Source organism: Mirounga angustirostris, unplaced genomic scaffold (genome assembly GCF_029215605.1).
Source record: "Mirounga angustirostris isolate CCGP_5_RB_7025 unplaced genomic scaffold, mMirAng1.0.hap1 SCAF_5, whole genome shotgun sequence".
In the NCBI taxonomy this organism is placed as follows: domain Eukaryota; kingdom Metazoa; phylum Chordata; class Mammalia; order Carnivora; family Phocidae; genus Mirounga; species Mirounga angustirostris.
The window spans coordinates 159,829,283-159,848,133 of NW_026991713.1; the positions used below are offsets into that span (position 1 = coordinate 159,829,283).

At 50.8% G+C, this 18,851-nt stretch overlaps 2 protein-coding genes across 10 annotated transcripts in view; both read right to left on the reverse strand.

The window, feature by feature from the left end:
* LOC135364285 (thyroid receptor-interacting protein 11-like) overlaps nt 1-3,500 on the reverse strand; it is a 38,212-nt gene extending 34,712 nt beyond the window's left edge. For all 6 annotated transcript variants that reach the window (XM_064590268.1, XM_064590272.1, XM_064590273.1 and 3 more), the window contains exon 1: nt 105-3,500. The gene's annotated coding sequence lies outside the window, so the exon portion shown is untranslated. The remainder of the gene's footprint in view (nt 1-104) is intronic.
* Nucleotides 3,501-7,729: 4,229 nt separating this feature from the next.
* The window catches only part of LOC135364282 (thyroid receptor-interacting protein 11-like), a 79,756-nt gene continuing 68,634 nt past the window's right edge, over nt 7,730-18,851 (reverse strand). For 2 of the 4 annotated variants that reach the window (XM_064590251.1, XM_064590252.1), the window contains exon 2: nt 7,730-18,515. In XM_064590251.1, coding sequence (XP_064446321.1) covers nt 8,128-12,432 — 4,305 coding nt within the window. In that variant the 5' untranslated portion in view covers nt 12,433-18,515 and the 3' untranslated portion in view covers nt 7,730-8,127. The remainder of the gene's footprint in view (nt 18,516-18,851) is intronic. The other 2 variants (XM_064590250.1, XM_064590249.1) reach the window with 1 other exon arrangement.

An 18,851-nucleotide genomic window follows, 5' to 3' on the forward strand; every position in this document is an offset into this window, starting at 1 on the left:
GACGGCGCCCTTTTGGCGAACGAGCGTGTTCCGGAGACACAGGCCCGCCCCCCACCCAGGCCCCAGGCCCCCGGGGACGCTGGGTCCCCGCGCCCGGCAGGCACCTCTGCACGGAGAAGCATCTTCGCAAGGGCCGCGCACTCCCTCGTCGTCTGGGTCTGTCGAGGAGGACGAACAGGAGCTGAAAGAGGCCGTCCTCGGACGAGCGCCCATGGCCGTGGAGGTTCCGGGGTGCTGTCCCCACCGAGAACAACGAAACCGGGTCCCCGGGCGCTGGGGGGACGAGCCAGCCTCGGAGAGGGAAGGAGGGCTCGCTTCCGCCGCGCTCAGCTGCCGGGGCTCAGACCCGCCGCTCACGTCAACCGCCCAACAACCTTCCCGCTCATTGGCGCTTCTGCCCAGACGCTGATTGGACAGCTTCCCGCCCGCTCGGCCCGCGGACGCGCCCCTTGGGTGCCTCCTCTGGCCCCGCCCACAGAGCCCTGGGCACCGTCTACCCCTCCTTTCCCGTCACCACCTGGCGGGACCGCCGTCAAAGCCCCGTCTTCCTTCGCTCCTGGTGCTGTTTTCTGAGTCTGGCGTCTGTGTGTTCATCACAAGCTTGAAATGGCTGTAGTCTGTCGCAAGGCCAGCTTTCCCCCCACTGAAGTGCTTTGGCTCCCTTTTCAAAACTCAGTTGAGCGTATTTGTGGGGACTCTTTCTGGGTTCTTTGTTCTGTTCTATTGATCTGTGTCTGTCCTTCTGCAGATACCACACAATCGTCCTTAGTAAAACTATCGCAGAAGTTCTGAAACTGGGTAGACTGCATGTTCCCACTTTATTATTATTTTCAAAATTGTTTCTGAAACTACTCTTCATTCCTCTGTCTATCCACATACACTTTAGAATCATCTTGTCTATCAATCTACAAAAGAAAACAAACCCTGACTGGGTTTTGACAGGAATTGCATTAAATCGATCTATCAATCTGGGCAGAATGAACATCTTCACTATGCTTAGGCTTCCAATTCACAAACATGGTATATCTCTGCATTTATTTATATCTCCGATTTCCTCTATCAGTGCTAACGGCTGTGGGCATGCGAGTGCTGGACATGCTTTGTTCGATTGATCCCTAAGTATAGTTTTACTAGTAATTGTGAACGTATGTTTGATAGTGGAGCCCACATGTTCGTTGCTAGCATACAGCAATACAACTTTTACATGTTTCTTCTGTATACTGTTTCACTGTGAAATGCCATTAGTAGTTGTAAGAAGGCTGACATTTTCATAACCTCTTGGGGCATAAGGCCTGAAATGAAGATTCCATATTAAGGGCTGTCTTCACACCAGGGACAATCAAGGAGGGACGGAAACAGCCTAATGCAAGTTCTCCTCTCCCTCCTCCCTCACACGTAAGGTCTCCTAAGCAAAAACCCTTCTCATCACAGGGACCAGACATAGTGCCTGTTGATTTGGGGGAGCAGCGTTCAGTTCCCTAGAAGCCCACTGAATTCTTCAAGCAAGCCACTCATACCCTCCCAAGGGAACCAGGACTTGCCCCACCTTCTTGTTAGGACAAAGTCTTGCCTTCCAAGCCCCTGCTTGTTCCCTCTGTTCCCAAGTGCAATTCCTGTGCAGCCCTGCACAGTGTGTGGTATCCTCCTCCCTTGAACTGTGAGAATATGTGACTAGTCAACTGCTGCCAGTCACATCTGTCAGGTGTCAAGGGATCCCTACAAGCCTAGAGCAGGAATCTCTCTCTCGTCAGGGAACTGAGGAGAAGCTGAATAAAAGCAAGTGACATCACAAACAGGGTGGCCCCACCTTAACTGAGGACACGGGGTCAGCTTGACGTGCTCCTTGGCTTCCTAACTGGCTTCAGAGGGGACAATCACGATCTGGGAGGGAACTGGCAACTGCGGGCCAGCTTGTGTGTTAGCTCGTGTTCTGTTAGCTCCAATGGAGGTCGCCATCCGTTTCCAAACCAATGTCCCATCCTTGCCAACAAGTTGAGTACAGATGCGACTTGACTGTACCTAGGAGGGAGGTGCCATCAGTGTGACCTCCATCTGGCCTGTATCGGTCTCCAAGGCTCCCCGCTGAGGTCGGCAACCCCACGACCTGCTGACTGGGGTGCTTGAGTTCCACCGACTGGGTGTTGGGCCAGTGCTTGGGGCAGACAGACAGATCCGGGTGGGGAGAGCGCACCCCACGCACCGTCCTGGGGATGACCCTCTGTGTTGTGGGTGGAAAGGAAGGGGGCCACGACCCCAGGGAGATGTAAGAATGGCTCCCTGGCTGCCTCCTGAGTCACTGTGGGTCAGGCAACGCGAGTGGCCTTGCCCATCTCCCCAGCTGCCGCTCCTCTCCCCGTTACCGTGTGTCCCCCGGAGCCCTCAGGGTTTGGAGGCGCACATCCATGGCAGCCCAGGGCCCAGGAGCTGATGAGAAACACAAAAGTGGAGGGTCGGCCGTTTGGTGCTCCACCTCTCTCCCAGTGCAAAACCCCTCCTCCACACACTTGCTTTCTCTTAGTGTTGTTGCTTCCCAGCGCGTCCAGGGACTCATCTCTGGATCCAGGGCCTTGAGGCTCCCACTCTGGCCATGGACAAAATGACCTTCCTGGCTGTGGACTCCAACACTGGGGAGATGGACTGGCATGCCCGCAGGAAGAGGACAGTCATCTGTGGGGCCGACCCACCCAGCTCCCTTTCCCCATAAACACCCAGAACATGTGCACCACGTCTGAATAGCTGGAGACAGAAACAAAAACCCATGACTTTATGGGGCTAGAAATGAAATAGTCTCCTGAGGGAATCGGTAGAGTGGGAAAAGGGGGGAGGGGAAGCCGTCCACACTGAGAGAAGGTAGGGCTGTAGCAGAAGATGCTTTGGCTTTATCAACGTCTGCGCTGTGGGTCCTGTGCTCTTTCACTTACCACCCCACTGCCTAAACCTGTTTGGCACAAGATCGCCATCCTCAGGGTCGTGGGGGAAACATCCGTGGCACCCCTGTGGCACAGTGAGGGTATCAATTCACACCCTGACTTACGCCAGGACACCTGAAACCATACGACCATTGCCACGACAGAGGCTCCAACCCTAATGATGCTGATTGGAGACTCTCTGGAAGAAAAAACGGAGAAAGATGAACAGGGTAAAAAGACACTCCCTAACCCAAGCATATATCCAGGACCAAACAAACCCAAGAAAAGGAGGAATGGAAGAAAGAAAACTGGATACAGGAAGAGGAACCCCCCCAAATTAATTCGACATAGGTTCACAATTTGACCCAACTGGAAATCCAAAATTCACAGGGGCGCCTGGGTGGTTCGGATGCTTAGGCGTCCGACTTCGGCTCCAGCCGTGATCCCGGGGACCTGGGATTGAGCCCCATGAGAGGCTCCCTGCTTGGAGGGGAGTCAGTCGGCTTCTCCCTCTGCCTCTGCCTGCAGCTCCCCCTGGTTCCTGCTCTTTCACACCTGCTTGCTGTCTCTCTCTCAAATGAATGAATAAACCGTAAAAAAAAAAAAAAAAAAAAAAAAGAAATCCAAATTTACTAAGATAATTTATATGGCAAAAGATAAAATGAGGTCAACTGGCTTTTGGCCCTCTAAAACATAGGTTCTGAATTAACGTTAATGTCTGCTAAGATGTACCAGTTGGGTAACCTTCATGGATTCGATACCAGGGCTCCAATTATGCTTGTACCTAGTAAAATAACCGTATTTTCTAGCTTCTGTATTTAATGCTTTGACATCTCAGACTTGCTGACTTTGGAGGGACTGTCCCTGGCAGGCTTAGTTAATTCTTAGAAAAAGTCCACAACTGGCCTGGGAGCATACCTTTCACATCCAAACCAACCGGTACAGAACCCTTACTGCCAACCACCTCATCTTAAGCAGCTCTGGGCCACTATGGCCTCCCTGATCACCGCAAGGGCGGGACAGACTCCTGCAGACACCACTCTGGCCTGGAGCCCCCTGAAATTACTCAAACTAGCCAGTCTTAAACGTGCTTATCCTGCCTCACCTGTCCCTTCCCATGGAAACCACAATAAAGGGTCTTGCCCACATTTTCCCTTCACTCCCTCTTTCTCCTGACCAATCCTGGTGCTTCCCCAGGTGGCCCTGCAAGGCTCTCAGAACCTCCTTTCTTGGGGCCTCTAAATCTACAAAACTTCTTCCATTGTGACAGTTACTTCTATATCTTCCTAACTTATCATACCTGATTAAAATAAATCCTGGTCCCCTGAAAACCTCTGAGACCCCTAGGGCCACCTGGGTGGCTCAGTGGGCTACGCTTTCTTCTCAAGTCATGGTCTCAGGTTCATAGGATCCAGCTCCATGTTAGGCTCCGTGCTCAGGGTGGAGTCAGCTTGGGAATCGCTCACTCGGCCCTTCCCTCCGCCCCCCCCGCCCCAACTGGGCTCGTGCACTAGGTGTCTCTCTCTTTAAAATAAAGAAATAAAATCTTTAAAAAAAAACACAAGGGAGCCCAACAAATTTAAGGATGGGGAATATTTTGCTAATATAGATTTGGCCAATATGTTCTGTTCCATGCGTATTTCAACATCCTCTCGGTCAAATGTGCCTTGACTTTGAAGGGGACACATTTTACCTTGTTAAGCACAGGGCACCCAAACCTCTCTGCTATCACAGACATCTTTGTGGGCAGGATCTTACTGCACCCGTCCTTCTCCAGGGACATAGGTATGACATCACATTTACGACTACCTACTGTGAGGACATTTGTTTGACACACTTGTTAAGGACATGCAGGTGCAGGGGCGACTGAGTGGCTCAGTCCATTAAGCGTCTGCCTTCGGCTCAGGTCATGAACCCAGGGTCCTGGGAACAAGCCGCGCATCAGGCTCCCTGCTCACTGGGAAGCCTGCTTCTCCCTCTCCCTCTGCCCCTACCAGCCCCTTGTGCTCTCACTCTCGTGCTCTTTCAAGTAACCAAATAAAATCCTTACAAACAAGGAAGGACATACAAGTCCAAATTCTGTCAGTATTTTTTTTTTTTTTTTTTTGGTTCTAGAGGCAACATATTCCTTGTTTATAAATTTTACATAAGCCCATTTAGGCTGCTACTTGTCACTGAGCCCACGCTGGGTGGGGCTCCCCTCAACAAAAGGCTCTAGGATCTGTCCAAAACAACTGTGAGGGGGCGACTGGCTGGCTCAGTTGGTGAAGCGTCGGCCTTTGGCTCAAGTCATGATCTCAGGGTCCTGAGATCCAGCCTGGCAGGGAACTCCCTGTTCAGTGGGGAGCCTGCTTCTTCTCCCACTCCCTTTGACCTCCTCCTCCAGCTCCAACTGTCTCTCAAATACATAAATAAAATCTTAAAAAAAAAAAAAAAAATCACCCGTTAGTGCCCTAAGTAAAAAGGCTTTAGCAACTACCTCTCCAGCTTCCTGGAGTCACTGGAATCGTCCATGGACTCCCAATGCAAGAAATGGCCCTCCTTGGCCCTGGGTTATAGACCATGAAAGCAGCAATTGCTGACCATGCACTGGGCTCTCCTGGAAACGGAGTCTCTTACAGACTCTGAGCCTTCATATCCCGCTGTCTGCTCTGCCTCGGGTCATGATACCCCCACCAGCTTAATGTAGTTACCAAGGCCTTCTTGCTACAGGCTGAAGCCAAAGTCTGCATATCCAACCTGCAGGTGGGGGTGGCTGCTTCTATCCACAGTCCATTGCCAGATTCCATGGTGCTGGAGGACGTCAGCCTTTCCTTCTACCCCTTGGCTACCTAAGGATTCCCTTGGGATCAACTGAGTGACCATCAATGACCGTTGATACATTTTGGTTTTGAAGACCAACTCCCCCTCTTGTTCACGTGACAATTTCACTTCCTAGAGAAGCACCTGTCCTACTCCTTAAAAGTCTCAGTCCCAGGTTGAAATTGATGTCTAGATATCAGAGTCCACTGTGATGGAAAGCCTGAGATTAAGATTCAATAGGAAGTGTTGTCTTAGTATCAGGGAACATCAGAGGGCCTCCAATGGCCTCGGTCTCACCCAAAGTTCCCTTCCCCCTCTGCTCCCACAGATCAGGTCTCCTGGCCAAACGACCTTCTTTATCCCAGGGACCAGGCACAGTTTCTCCCCAAGGAGTAAGGTCCATTTCCCTGACAGCGTGTGCAATTATCCAGCAAGCCAGTCATGCCCTCCTGCAGGAAGTAGGGCTCACCGTCACTCTCTTGTTACTACAAGGTCTGCCCCCGCCCCAAAGCCCTTCTTCATTCTGCTCCCAGGTAAAACCCCCTTGTGGCCCTGCATGGTGTGGGCCACGAGTAGACATGGGTAATAAATTAGTGTCGAGCTCATCTGTTCAGCATCCGGACATCCCATAACTTTAGGGTGGGAATCACTCCCTTTACCAACGGGTGAAGAGGAGAAAAATGAAATCCTTCTGCTTTGTACCTTTGGCAAGGCACAACGATGAGGCTCATGCACTTGAAGTTCTTTGGATAAGAATCTATTGGGGGCTTGTAAGAATTCCCTGCGGCTAAAGGGCAGCCTGTATGTGAATGATGCGCAGGAGGGAAGGCTGCAAAAGCAAGGGCTTGGATGGTCTCCTAAAGGTCGAACTCCAAGCAATGAGGGAACCCACAAATAATGGCAGCAGGGAAGTGACATCAGATTTTCGTCTCAGTTCGCCCTGACAGCAGCATGGAGAATGGATTCAAAGGAGGCCGAGTGTGGAACCAGCAAGATCAGTAGGCAGTCTACTGCACTAGTCTGTGCAAGAGACAGGAATGGGTGAACCAGAGCACTGGCAACAGAAAGGGAGGGAAGGATTTAAGATATTTGGCAGGCTGAAGATACAGCACAATGGAAAATTAATGGAATGAGATCTTTCAAGAAGTCTGAATGGGAGGCGCCTGGGTGGCTCAGTCAGTTTAGCGTCTGCCTTTGGTTCAGGTCATGATCTCAGTGACCCGGGAATCAAGCACCACATCAGGCTCCCTGCTCAGCAAGGGGCCTGCTTCTCCTTCGCCCTCTGCCACCCGCCCTGCCTGTGCTCTCCTGCTCTGTCAAATAAATAAATAAAATCGTTAAAAAGAAGAAGAAGAAGAAGAAGAAGAAGAAGAAGAAGAAGAAGAAGAAGAAGAAGAAGAAGAAGAAGAAGAGGGAGAAGGAAGAAGAAGGAGAAGGAGAAGGAGAAGGAGAAGAAGGAGAAGGAGAAGGAGAAGGAGAAGGAGAAGGAGAAGGAGGAGAAGGAGAAGGAGAAGGAGAAGGAGAAGAAAAGAAGTTTGAGTGGATGGTTTCCAGAGTATAGTGGAGTAATGAGCCTGGCACTGCAAACGAAGATTTGGAGTGGCTTCTGAGGAAAGGAACAAGGGAGTTGACCATGGACATTTGAAGTAAAAACCGATTAAATACTGATCAGTAGGAGCTAGTTCGGTAATTTAGGGTATATCCACAAAGGCCTGCATTTCCTTTTAAAGAATGAATTGGAATTCATTCACATTTGTAAAGATCTCGAAGGCAGAGTGATTTTTTTTTTTTAAAAGCAAGTCATAGAATACTATACGCCCAAAAAGACAAATATACATATATTTCTAAAGGCCTGAGATAAATCAGGTTACCCATGAAGTAGATTCCCAGGCAACATAAAATGAAATGGAAAAAACAATTAAAAATAAAAAAGGAGAAAGAGAAATGGGACATAACTGGGAAAATCAAACTCGCATTTTTTAAAAAAATGTATTCATCTTAACCTTTCATGCTATACACCCAGTTTCTCCAACAAGGCGTGGGTGCTCATGTATTTGATAAGTTGGGAACATTAAAACGAGTGGATGTTTTCCTTACCAAAGGTATATGTATATACATGCTCCTTATGAAAACATCAAAGCATTACAAACAATACTGGAAGTACCATTGACCGCAGCCCCCAACCCCACCAGTGTCTACTCTCATAAGAAATACCCACCATTTTCAGTTTGGTGAATACCTCTGCAGTCATTAAAAGATGCCTTTTTTTGTTAACTCATAAAAGAATATTTTTATTAAGCTGAAAGCAAGACTGCAAATATATTACGTTTTGCAAAAGGACATTTTGGGATTAGGTAAACACACAGAGTGACTTGGGGTCTTCCGAGCACTGTCTCATCTCTGGCTTGAGAATCCTCTATTTCTTTGAGAGGCCTTTGGCCGCCATTCCAACCTTCTCCGCAGGTGACAGTATTTGGGGTGCGTACGTGGGCAAAGCATCAGTGACGGCATTTAGAAGAAGGTGCTCCGATCCATCTGCTTCCGGTCCAGGTGGGGTAATAAGAGACACCGTTGTGGTGCGGGGCTTCACATCTTTTTTCCGGGATGTGGATCCTAGGGTACTGTTCAGACGTGCTGGGCCTTGTTTCATAGCCAGTTTTCCCCTTCCTCCGGGATCTGGGGGCTTCACGTCATGAGCAGAGGGCTTTGGTGGTGGCAAAGCTGAATGAGATTCCGCTTCTAGAAACTGGACGAAAAGCCCTGAAAAAGAATTCTTGGCCATAGGTCGGTGATTTGGCTTCACATGTGTGTTGGGGGCGCTTTTGGATCCAGGCCCCCGACTCATCCAGCTGGTACCACCACCTGGCCCTTCACTGAACAGCTGCCGCATCTGGTCTTCTCGGATCCCCAGCATGCTTCCCATCAACCTTAAGGCTTCCTGCCGTTCAGCGTCAGGGGCTTGGAAAGATCCCAGGAAGAGTCTCCTTAGTAGGGTTTTGTCCACCATTCCTTCGGACTTACTGACTAAGTTCATCAGTTTCTTCTGTGTGTCCTCCAGGATTTCCTGCTGGACCTCATTCTGTTTCTGGAATTCTTGGAGTTGGTCTTCCTTCAGCTCCAAGTCAGCATTTGTTTTATGTAATCGTCCCTGCAATGACTTCAGTTTTCCTTCGAGGCTGTCTGCCTTTTCCATCCATTCGGCGAGTTCCAACTTGAGGTCAGCTAGGATGTGACCATACTGCCTTCCTTCTTCCTGCGAGGCAGCAAGCTGGAGCGCAGTGTCCTCTTTCTGCTGGGTCACCACGTGCAGTTGCTCCTGCAGCGACTCTACCTGCAGACTGGCTCCTCGGCTGGCATTTTCCATGGCAGTGGAAGACAAAACGAGTCTTCCCTGCAAGACCGTCACTTCCTTCCTGAGTTGAGCCACTTTGTCTTCTGAGGCCAGAGCTTCCCGGCGATGAGCGTCTTCGGCTTCTAGAGCGAGGTGTCGCCGTCTCTCCAGCTCCTGGGTTAGGCGTAATTCGCTCTCACGTAAATGGCGAACCTCCTTCTGGAGGGCACAGGTTTCCATTTGTTTCTGTGTCAGGGCCAACAGGACTTCATCTCTCCCCTGTTGGCACAGAACTGTCTTTCCCTGCATTGATGGAACTGCACTGACCGGCCGGTTCAATACCCCGGTCTCGTGCTCTTCTCTCTCTTGCGATAGTTGCTCCAAAGCAAGTGCCTTCTCTTTCATCGCAGCACCCTGGGATGCCTCCTCTCTCCGCATCACTGAAAGCAGCCTATCTGTCTCTTGCAATGCCTCATTTCCCACTGCCTTTTCTCGAGAGTTTTCCTCGACTTTTGCATTTTCCTCTCTCGGTTGACACACATCCATTTCCAACTCTGCTATTCTCTCCTTCAGATTGGTGACCGTCTGCCTCAAAAGTTCATTTTCACTCACTTGGCTACGGAAGTTCTCCTGCAAAGAAAGCAAGTCCTCACTTTTCGCTTGGATTCGGAGCTCCTGATCCCGAATGAAGTTTTGTAGAACGGCCTGTTTCTCCTTCAGCTGCTCGATGTCGGAATCCCTGTGTTCCTGTTCTGGGCCTTCTCCTTCCCACGTGGCAGCCACTGAATCAGTCCATCTCTGCTTATCTTCCTGGAGGGTTCGAATCATCCTATCTTTTTCTTGCATTGATTTTCTCAGCTCTTCTACCTCCACTTGGAGCAACTCAGAAGCCTCACCCACTCTGTCAGATTTCACGGGCTCCAGAGAGTCCGCTGACTCTGAGCAGTCGGGGGAGGGCTCGAGGAAAATCACGTCCAGTTTCCCTAGAAGGAGATCCTTGGCATTGCAAAGCTCCCCGATGCTGAGCTGAATTTGTGCCAGTTCCTTCTCTAAATGTTGTAATTTTATTTCATTGCCTTTGTACGTCTGCATCAGGTCACTAGAGGTCGTCGGTAGTTCAGAATCCTTCTCGCTGCTGGTGAAAGCCTGCGCCTGGAGTTGTGCCAGCTCTCTCTCAAGCTGGGGTGACTCACGCTTCATATTTTGGACTGTGGTCATCACCTGCTGTTTCCACTCTTCCATGATCTTCACTCGCTGTTTTAATGTGTCCCGTTCCTGTAGAAGCTGCTTGAACTGATCCATATGAACGCCTCGAACCTCATTACCAGGGCTGGAGGGTTGCAGGAGTGTCAATAAAGTCTGACATTTCTGACTTAACGCATCCACTTCGAGGTCTTTTTCTCGAACGATGTGTGATAAATTCTGAATCGTTTCTCTAAACATCTCCTGACCACTACTGTCCATTCTAGTGGATAGTTTTTGATTTTCCTCTTGCATCCGCCGGAGGTCTGCTTCTGTGGCAGCCATCCTATCCGCCATTTTGTCATACTCTGTCCTCAGATTGCTGTTCTCCCTCGTTTTCTCATTTAAGACCGCCAAGACCTGTTCGCTTTTCCAAGCGTACTCTTGCAATTGCCGCTGAAGTCGCTCCACGTCCCGGTTCTGGCTGTGAGAAGCCGCAGAGATCCTGCTGGAAAGACCCTGAATCTCCAAGTCTTTCTGCTGGATAATCTGAGTTAGTTTACCAATCTCCTCTTTGGAGAGCCGATCGATCTGTTCCGTCAGTCGGATGTTCTGTTCAGTTAGAAGCTTCATCTCCAGTTCGTGTTCTTTGATTCCTAGGACTGATATTTGAGTTTCGGCTTCACGTGAATCAAGCTTTTCACTTGCGTTTTGTCTGGGAAGAGGCTGACTGGTTGGGACTTCCACATCATCACAGTCTTCTGTCGGAATGTGCTGGCTTTTGTCAGGCAACCGGGCTTTCATTTGGTCTATCGTGTCCTGCAAATGCTGAATCTCCTCGTCTTTCGCTGAAAGGAGCTGAGCGTGTTCAATATTCATCTGCTCTTGCTGGTATTGGAGCTGCTCCACTTTCTGCTTCTGCTCTTGTAAAGAATGAAGCAGTCCTATCTTCCCCTGCTGCTGGTTGTGAATGATCTTCTGCTGCTCTCTGATTTCCTCCTCGAGATCATCCTTTAACTCCTGGAGTTGAAACACCTCACACTCCAGTTCTACGATCTCGTCTAGGATTTTAGGGTCGAGCGCAGGAACAGAGCGACTCTGTTGTCCTAGGCTCTCCAGTTCTTCTCTCAGATGAGGATTTTCGCCTGTCACGGATGGGAGACACCTGTCTTTGTCCTCCACGGATGGCTGGGAAATGTCATTACTTCTGAAGGTTTGGGTAGACTGACCGAATTCCTCCTGAAGCTCTGGACTTCCTGTAAGTTCTTCAATATACATCTCTTTCTCTTTAACGAGTTGTGTCAATCGCTTCTGCTCCTCCAGAGCAGAGGACAGCATTTCCTTCGTTTCTGTATGGTCGGCGTCCATCTGCTCGATCCTCTTTTTGAGGTGTACTATTTCCAGGTCTTTCTCTTGACTGTGTTGAATGCAATGCACATGCTCTAAAGGGGACAATTCTTTGATAGTTTGCTCATCCTTGTTTGTTTCCTCCAACAGCTTCTTTTCCGCCCGAGCCAATTTTGCTATTAACCGTCCTTTTTCTATTTTTAAAGCCCTCACAGCAGTGTTGTTTTCCAGAGAATCCTCGTTGTTCCGGAGAATAGATTCTTCCAGCTGATGTCTTACATCCTGGAGCGCCAAAACCAACTTTTGGTTTTCTGCTCTGAGATCAGAAGCAACGTTGTTTAAACGGTCATTCAGCCGCTCCATTTCTGCAAGTTGTTGCTTCAACCTTCTAAGCTCAGTTTCCCTTTCTTGAAGTAAGTCATCTTTCCCATGACTGGCAGACTCTTGATGTTGCAGGTCTTCTATCCGTCTTTCATACTCGAGGAGTTGTTTGCGGTGCCTGTCAGTGATGTCGGCCAGTTTTTCTTGATGGACACTGTGCAGTATCGCAACTCCGAGTTGATGTTCCTCGATCTCCCTCATCCGCCTCTCTTCTAGGTCCCTGATGGTGCTCTTCAGTTTCCAGATGGCATTGGAGTCTGAGCTATTCGGTCCCTTGGACAAATGTTTCCAAAGTGTAAGATCAGCCTCCAGTCTTTGGATCTCATTGAGGAGTCTATTGATTTCTGTCTGAGATGATATGACATCACCGAAGTCCATGGTGAGATCCGAGTTGGAGCCGGTCAAGGAAGTCTCACTGCCATCCACTCCTCCCTGGGAATGGCCTAGGCCAGAGCCCAGGCCACCAACCCAGGAGCACATCTTCGCGGGTCATATAACTGTCGCGGTCCGCTGTGGAAAAGCGTCCAGCGCAGTCGGACTACCCCGCCAAGTGTCCCAGAACGCCTGCTTGCGCCAGGCTAAGAATCAGAAGACAACAGGCGTTTCTAGGCAACGCCTGCGCGGGCCCGGCACGCGCCTCCCCTGCGCAGGCCACGTTGCTAGGAAAGCCCGAGACCTTGGGCCTTCCCAGGGCCGACTCTGGCCACCGGTCCCGGTCCCAGACGCTCAGCCCCACGACTTCCCACGCAGGGCTGGGCCCCTTCCCCTGTTCCCCGCTTCCTGGCTGTCCTGGGTGGGCCCCTAGCGAGTGCTCCTGCCTGACTGCCCCCAGGTGCCCGCCCACAGAAAATGCATCTGGCCCTGGACTTTCCCCCAGGAAATGCATGCAATGCATGCAATGCATGCAATGCATCCATTCACCTAGGAGAGCAGATCCTAGGTGCATTTGACAAATATCTACACCTGCGCAGAGGCACGGCCCTCAAGGAGACTTTGGGCATTTCCAGCCTCCAGAGGCTCCAGAGTGTTCCGTCCTTCCGTGCCCTGCCAGCTCTGCGGGGACAGTGCGTCCCACACCGGGGTTTGGCGGTTCACCGGTGGCTCCGTGCGCTGCGCGCATCCGCTGCCTCGCGGAGGTGTGCGGCTGGACCCGGCAGGGGGTCGCGGGCGGCGGTGGCGGTGCCCGAGAGGGGGCCTCCGGGCCCTGCACAGGGCGGCCCCGGGGTTCCCGCCCTGGGTGGAGGACGGGCTGGGTACCGCGTCCCGGGTCTGGCCTCCCAAGGCCCCGACCTGCCGCGCCACTGGATGAGAGGCGGCGAGGGGGGGGCGCCGGGCCCACAGCCGCTTCCACTGCCGCCTCGGGTGGACATGAAGCGACGTCGGCCCCCCTCCCCCCGGGCGATTCCTCGAGCTGCCCGGCCCTGGCCGTGCCGGCCCCCGCCGCCGCCGCCAGCAAGAAGCAATCCAGCTGCATGAAGCAGCTGACCAACCAGACCGTGGGCAGGCGAGCGCGTCGATCCGGATCGGCAGGAGCCCAGACCAGGCTCGGGCGCGGGAGGGCCGGCTGCTCTCCTGGTCGCGCGCTCTGTCCCTTGCCGCCGCCCCACATCAGGCCTCGGGGTCTGGGCCTGGGGCTGCGCCACGCCAAGACCTGGAGCCCGGCTCGGTGCCGCTGCCCGAGCCCCTGGGGAGCAGCTGGGTGGGTCGGCTGTCCCCGTCGCCCTCTGTCCAGGCCCCACCCAGCATCGCCCTGGGCGCACTGGACCCGAGCCTTCCCCTGCCCTCCCCCGGGCTTTGCCCTGGCTGAAAACTCCGGGAACCAGTGAGCCCCAGGCCGAGCGGACGCTGTGCTCTGCGGGCGATGGCCTCAGGCTTTCCGGGTCGCCCCGCCGCTGCAGACCCTCCACCTCCCAGTGCCTCATGGCACTAAATAAGTAAGGGGCCATCAGAGCCCATCGGATCCGCCTACGAGGTTCGGGCGTCCATCCAGGCACTGTAGAGGTGCCGCTGTCTCCAAAGCCGGGCCCCTGTGGACCGGACTGCCCAAGACCTTGACATTGAGAAATTGGGAACTGCGAGGAAAGAATTGTGGAAACGCCTTGGGACGACTTTTAGTTTAATTTTGAATAGCTTTTGAAAAAGCGTTTCTCCCTTTGGATTTGGGAGCCGATTCTTCTCCAGGTTTCTTTGGGGCTGCTTTAATGCTTGACAGGAAACACGATCGATTATGAAATGACAGAACAGACCGGAATTGGTAGACCATCAGGCTGCTGCAACAGGAACGACGGGTGGTTCTGAGAGCTCCTGCAGGTGACTGTCATGTGCCCCGTTATCTGGGGCACATCTTTCAACGTCTTTGGGGCAGGTGGCTGTACTGGACCTACTCTTTAGGCTGGCAGACATATGAAAGTGTGAGTTTTCCACAGCTTTTGCTTCTTTTTTTCCCCAATAGTGGGGTCAAAAGGGGAGTTCAGTCTGACCAAAGCACGTGTGTGCATGGCACGTCCATCCTGTGTGTTCTCCATTCATAGAGCATTGCAGGGCCACGTGCTCGTCCCAAGATCGAGGACCTTGTGAGCAACCCCACAGTGAGGTTCGGTGGTGCTGTGCGGCTTTCTCGTGACTATCATTGGAAAGTCGACCTCAGAATACTTACCTGGGAGAAGATCTTCATCCTGAGGACAAATACACAGTACGTTTTCTAATTCTGCATTCCCTCATACATTGACCGACCATCTTCATGGACTGAACACTAGGCCCCAAACAGCAAAGGTGGACTTAGCGCCTTAAATTACGAACACTATGGTCAGAAATGTATTTTTTAGGTGACTTTGGTCTCCGCATGGAGAACGGACGGAGGACAAAAGTTAGGAGGATCTCACAGCCATCCAGGAAGAAGGTCCAGGGAAGAAGTCATGGGGAGCCTGAACTGGGGCAGCCGCCACGGGGATGGACACTGAGAGGTGGGGACGCACTGAGAGGTGCTGGGGAAGTAGAACCTAACAGACTTTTCCAAAACCCAGACTGAGACAGATTAGGGAGGGTCAGGAAACCACTGTGGGGGGGGGGCGGGGGGGGAACCAGCATTTAGGGGATCAAATAGGATACAAGAGCAAATATCACAAAGCACCCCACACTGTGAGGGCGAGCACCAGCTTGTGGTACTACTACTTTTTCTGTGAGAGGAGAGCACGGTGGGGGGAAAGGGCCGGCACTCTGGAGCCGGGGAATGGGCTTCCGATCCCAGCTCCACCACGTGTCTGCTGTGAGGCGCTGGAAGTCACTCACCTCCCCGGGCCAAGCGTTCCTCGTCTGCACAGTAGAGAAAGTGATAGCACCTCACGGGGTTGTGAGGATTCCTGAGGAAATACATACACGGGAGACTCTCCCAGCAGGACCTGCCCTAGTAAGCGCCGTGGCTGTGCCTTTATGACTTATGACACGGGACACAGACGTGGGGCCTGAGGTACACACACACCGTGAATCGACAGACCGCAAAGATTCCCCTGAACAAGCACAAGGCCCTGTGTAGAGAACAGGGAAGGAACCCGGACTTGCAGGAGCTGCAGTCCTATTGTCCTGGTTCTGCCACTAACCAGACCCGTCGCCTTTCCCGTCAATGAGCGTAGTTACATACACCTGTTCTTGCCCCCTAACAGAGCAGGTGAGGGACCAAATCAGGGAACAGCTACAAAAGGCCTTTGTTTCATATCACCATCACCCAGCCTTGCACATCCTCAAACCGTACCGAGGACACTGTCATGACGACCATAAAATCATCGTTATCAGACATGGATGGAACTGGAGGGTGTTATGCTGAGCGAAATCAGTCAATCAGAGAAAGACATGTATCGTATGACCTCACTGATACGAAGAATTCTTAATCTCAGGAAACAAACTCAGGGTTGCTGGAGTGGTGGGGGGTGGGAGGGATGGGGTGGCTGGGTGATAAGGCATTGGGGAGGGTATGTGCTATGGTGAGCGCTGTGAATTGTGTAAGACTGTTGCATCACAGATCTGTACGTCTGAAAGAAATAATACATTATATGTTAAAAAAAAAAAGAAGATAGCAGGAGGGGAAGAATGAAGGTGGGGAAATGGGAGGGGGAGATGAACCATGAGAGACTATGGACTCTGAAAAACAAACTGAGGGTTCTAGAGGAGAGCGAGGTGAGAGGATGGTGTAGCCTGGTGATGGATATTGGGGAAGGCACGTTCTGCACGGAGCACTGGGTGTGATGCACAAACAATGAATCACGGAACGCTACATCAAAAACTAATGGTGTAATGAATGGTGAGTAACATAACATAATAAAAAAGGAAACCTCTTCCTTATCGTCAATATGGCAGATGCAGGGGCTCTGGGTCTCACAATTCCACTGGCAGGGCTCTTCCACACGTGCTGAGGACATGTCTACAAGGACTTTTTTTTATCATAACCCCTGTTGCAACAGCAAAGGATGGGAAGCCAGGCACCTATCCTTCAGCGAGGCCCTGGGGACATCACGTATGTGGCTGAGGGTGGCAGCAGGTGCAAGCAGCTGGGGACAGGGGCGCGAGACAGGCAGTCACTGCATTCCTTCTGAATATATTTTTAACATTTTTGAACCAGGCGGGCACCTTCACGAATGAAACAATTCGGGAAAGAAGAAGGGGAATTTTCATTTACCTTTAATCTCCAGAAGGTGGTATCTACCCCAGCCCCAAGATTTAGAATTTGATAATGACATTCTGTCTTCCGTAGAAATGCCTTCAGCAGCTGGCTGATGCCATGGACTCGAGCAAAATATCCCGAGAGACAGAGACAAGCTATCGCTCAGTCAGGTTGGAAATCATCCCTGCAGAGCCCAGCCCAGGAGAAGAGCCAATGAGGACTCTTCTGCTCTTCTTTGGGGTCAGCGGTTTATCTGTGGACTTCATGGGAGAAAGAGTGACTTTCACATTCTCTTGTTTTTTGTTTTCGGTTATGTTAATCACCATATAGTGCTTCAGTAGTTTTTGATACAGCGTTCCATGATTCATGATTTGCGTGTAACACCCAGTTTTTTTTTTTTAAAAAGCTGTTTGAACTCAAGTAAGTACAATCTACTTGATGGTGGAATTAACCATCTTAAAAAAAAAAAAAGTCCCATAATTTTACATAAGAAAGACAAGGGTTTTACATGAAAAATCAGATCTAAATGTTCCTCTTGGAAATGTACTTTCTCTTGGTTAGGTGTAAGCCTCTCAAGACTCTGTGAAAACTCAACAATGCGAGATCATGACGAAAATAAGATTCTGGGGTCAGGAAATGGGGCAGATAAATGTCAAAGCAAAAAAAAAAAAAAAAAAAGAAAAGAAAAGCCGTATTTCCACCACGTTCCCTTCCTCTCCATCCTGTGTGGGTAAGAGCCCCTGTTTATAAAGTGGCCTCATAGACCGTCTGCGGGAGGGGAAGGCATGAGCAAACGTTGCCGAATAAATGGACTGGTTCAGCTGTGGGTTGGGGAGCTGGAGTGAAGGCGATGAGGAATAAAAGGGGGGAAAATGGAAAACAGTATCTGTTCTAAGTGGGGGAAATGGAAGATAATATCTGTTCTAAAGCCCTGTTGTTTAAAGTATAACTACTTTAAGAACAAAATTTCAGTAGCATTTAGAAACTTACTGCAATGTGACATAGGAATTCTACGTCTATTGATTCTCCTCATAAATAACTTGAGCTTCTATTTGATGTGTCTCTTGCATTTTATCTTTCTAGGAAATCATTTTTCATGTATGTTATAGAATATCGTCCACAACAGAGAGATTATTGGAACAAAACTTTAAAGATGCTCACCACATGTTGCCTGGGAAGCCCTCTCCTAGGGGGTCCGGTCTGGAGATGCCAGCCCATGCAGAGGAAGAAGGAAGGAAGGCCGGCTGACACCCTGCCTGGGGCGTCTAGCTCCCAGGGCCCCAACTTGGGTTCCCACCTCTGTAGCCCTGGTTAGGAAAGCTGCCTCAGGAGCCTGGGAGAGAGGATTTCAGGCCTCTTAGCCAGGCCTGGCCCCATCTCCCTGATGCCTGGGTTCACCCTCAGCTCCAAGTAAGGTCCATGTCCTTATTCTCAGGAACCACCACTTTGCACTTTCTTTCCATTTCTTACAGAATCTACCCATAGGCTCCATCTTTAGGGTGAGGATTCCCTGCATGCCCAAGGACTGTGGTCATTTGGTCACTTTCTCAATCTGACTAAGTCACCCTCCCATCTCAAATCCCTTCACTGCCTTGATAGAAAGGACTTCAGAGCCTAACAGTGTTACTATCATTTTACTAAGGTCAAGAAAGGAATTCCTTACTTGACCAGACAGTTCACTGTAAAAGATAATATAAATGGCTCTTAAACATATAAAAACGATCTTCAACTTCACCCCCCAAAATAAGAGGAATATAAAATAAAATGACGGGGGCACCCGGGTGGCTCAGTCGTTAAGCCTCTGCCTTTGGCTCAGGTCATGATCCCAGGGTCCTGGGTTCGAGCCCCGCTTCGGGCTCCCTGCTCCTCGGGAAGCCTGCTTGTGTTCCATCTCTCACTGTGTCTCTCTCTGTCAAATAAAGAAAGAAAATCGGTAAAAAAAATTATACAGTAACATTACTGAAGACACCATCTTTCACATATCAGATTAACCACGATGAAAAGGTTTCTAATACACCGTGCTGGTGAGGATGTTGGGAAATGAGCACTTCCATTCGCCACTGGAGAGAATGAACACTGGAACTCCCTCTTTTGAAGAGTGAATCCCTAAAAGCTCATCTACCTCAAAAGGCCAACAGAGGCACGTCTGGTACTCCATTACAAATGTCGGCAGACTCAGCCATCCGTCTTGGTGCTCGCACACATGGCCCGTCACCGTCCCCACGGCAGCCATTTCTTCCCTTTC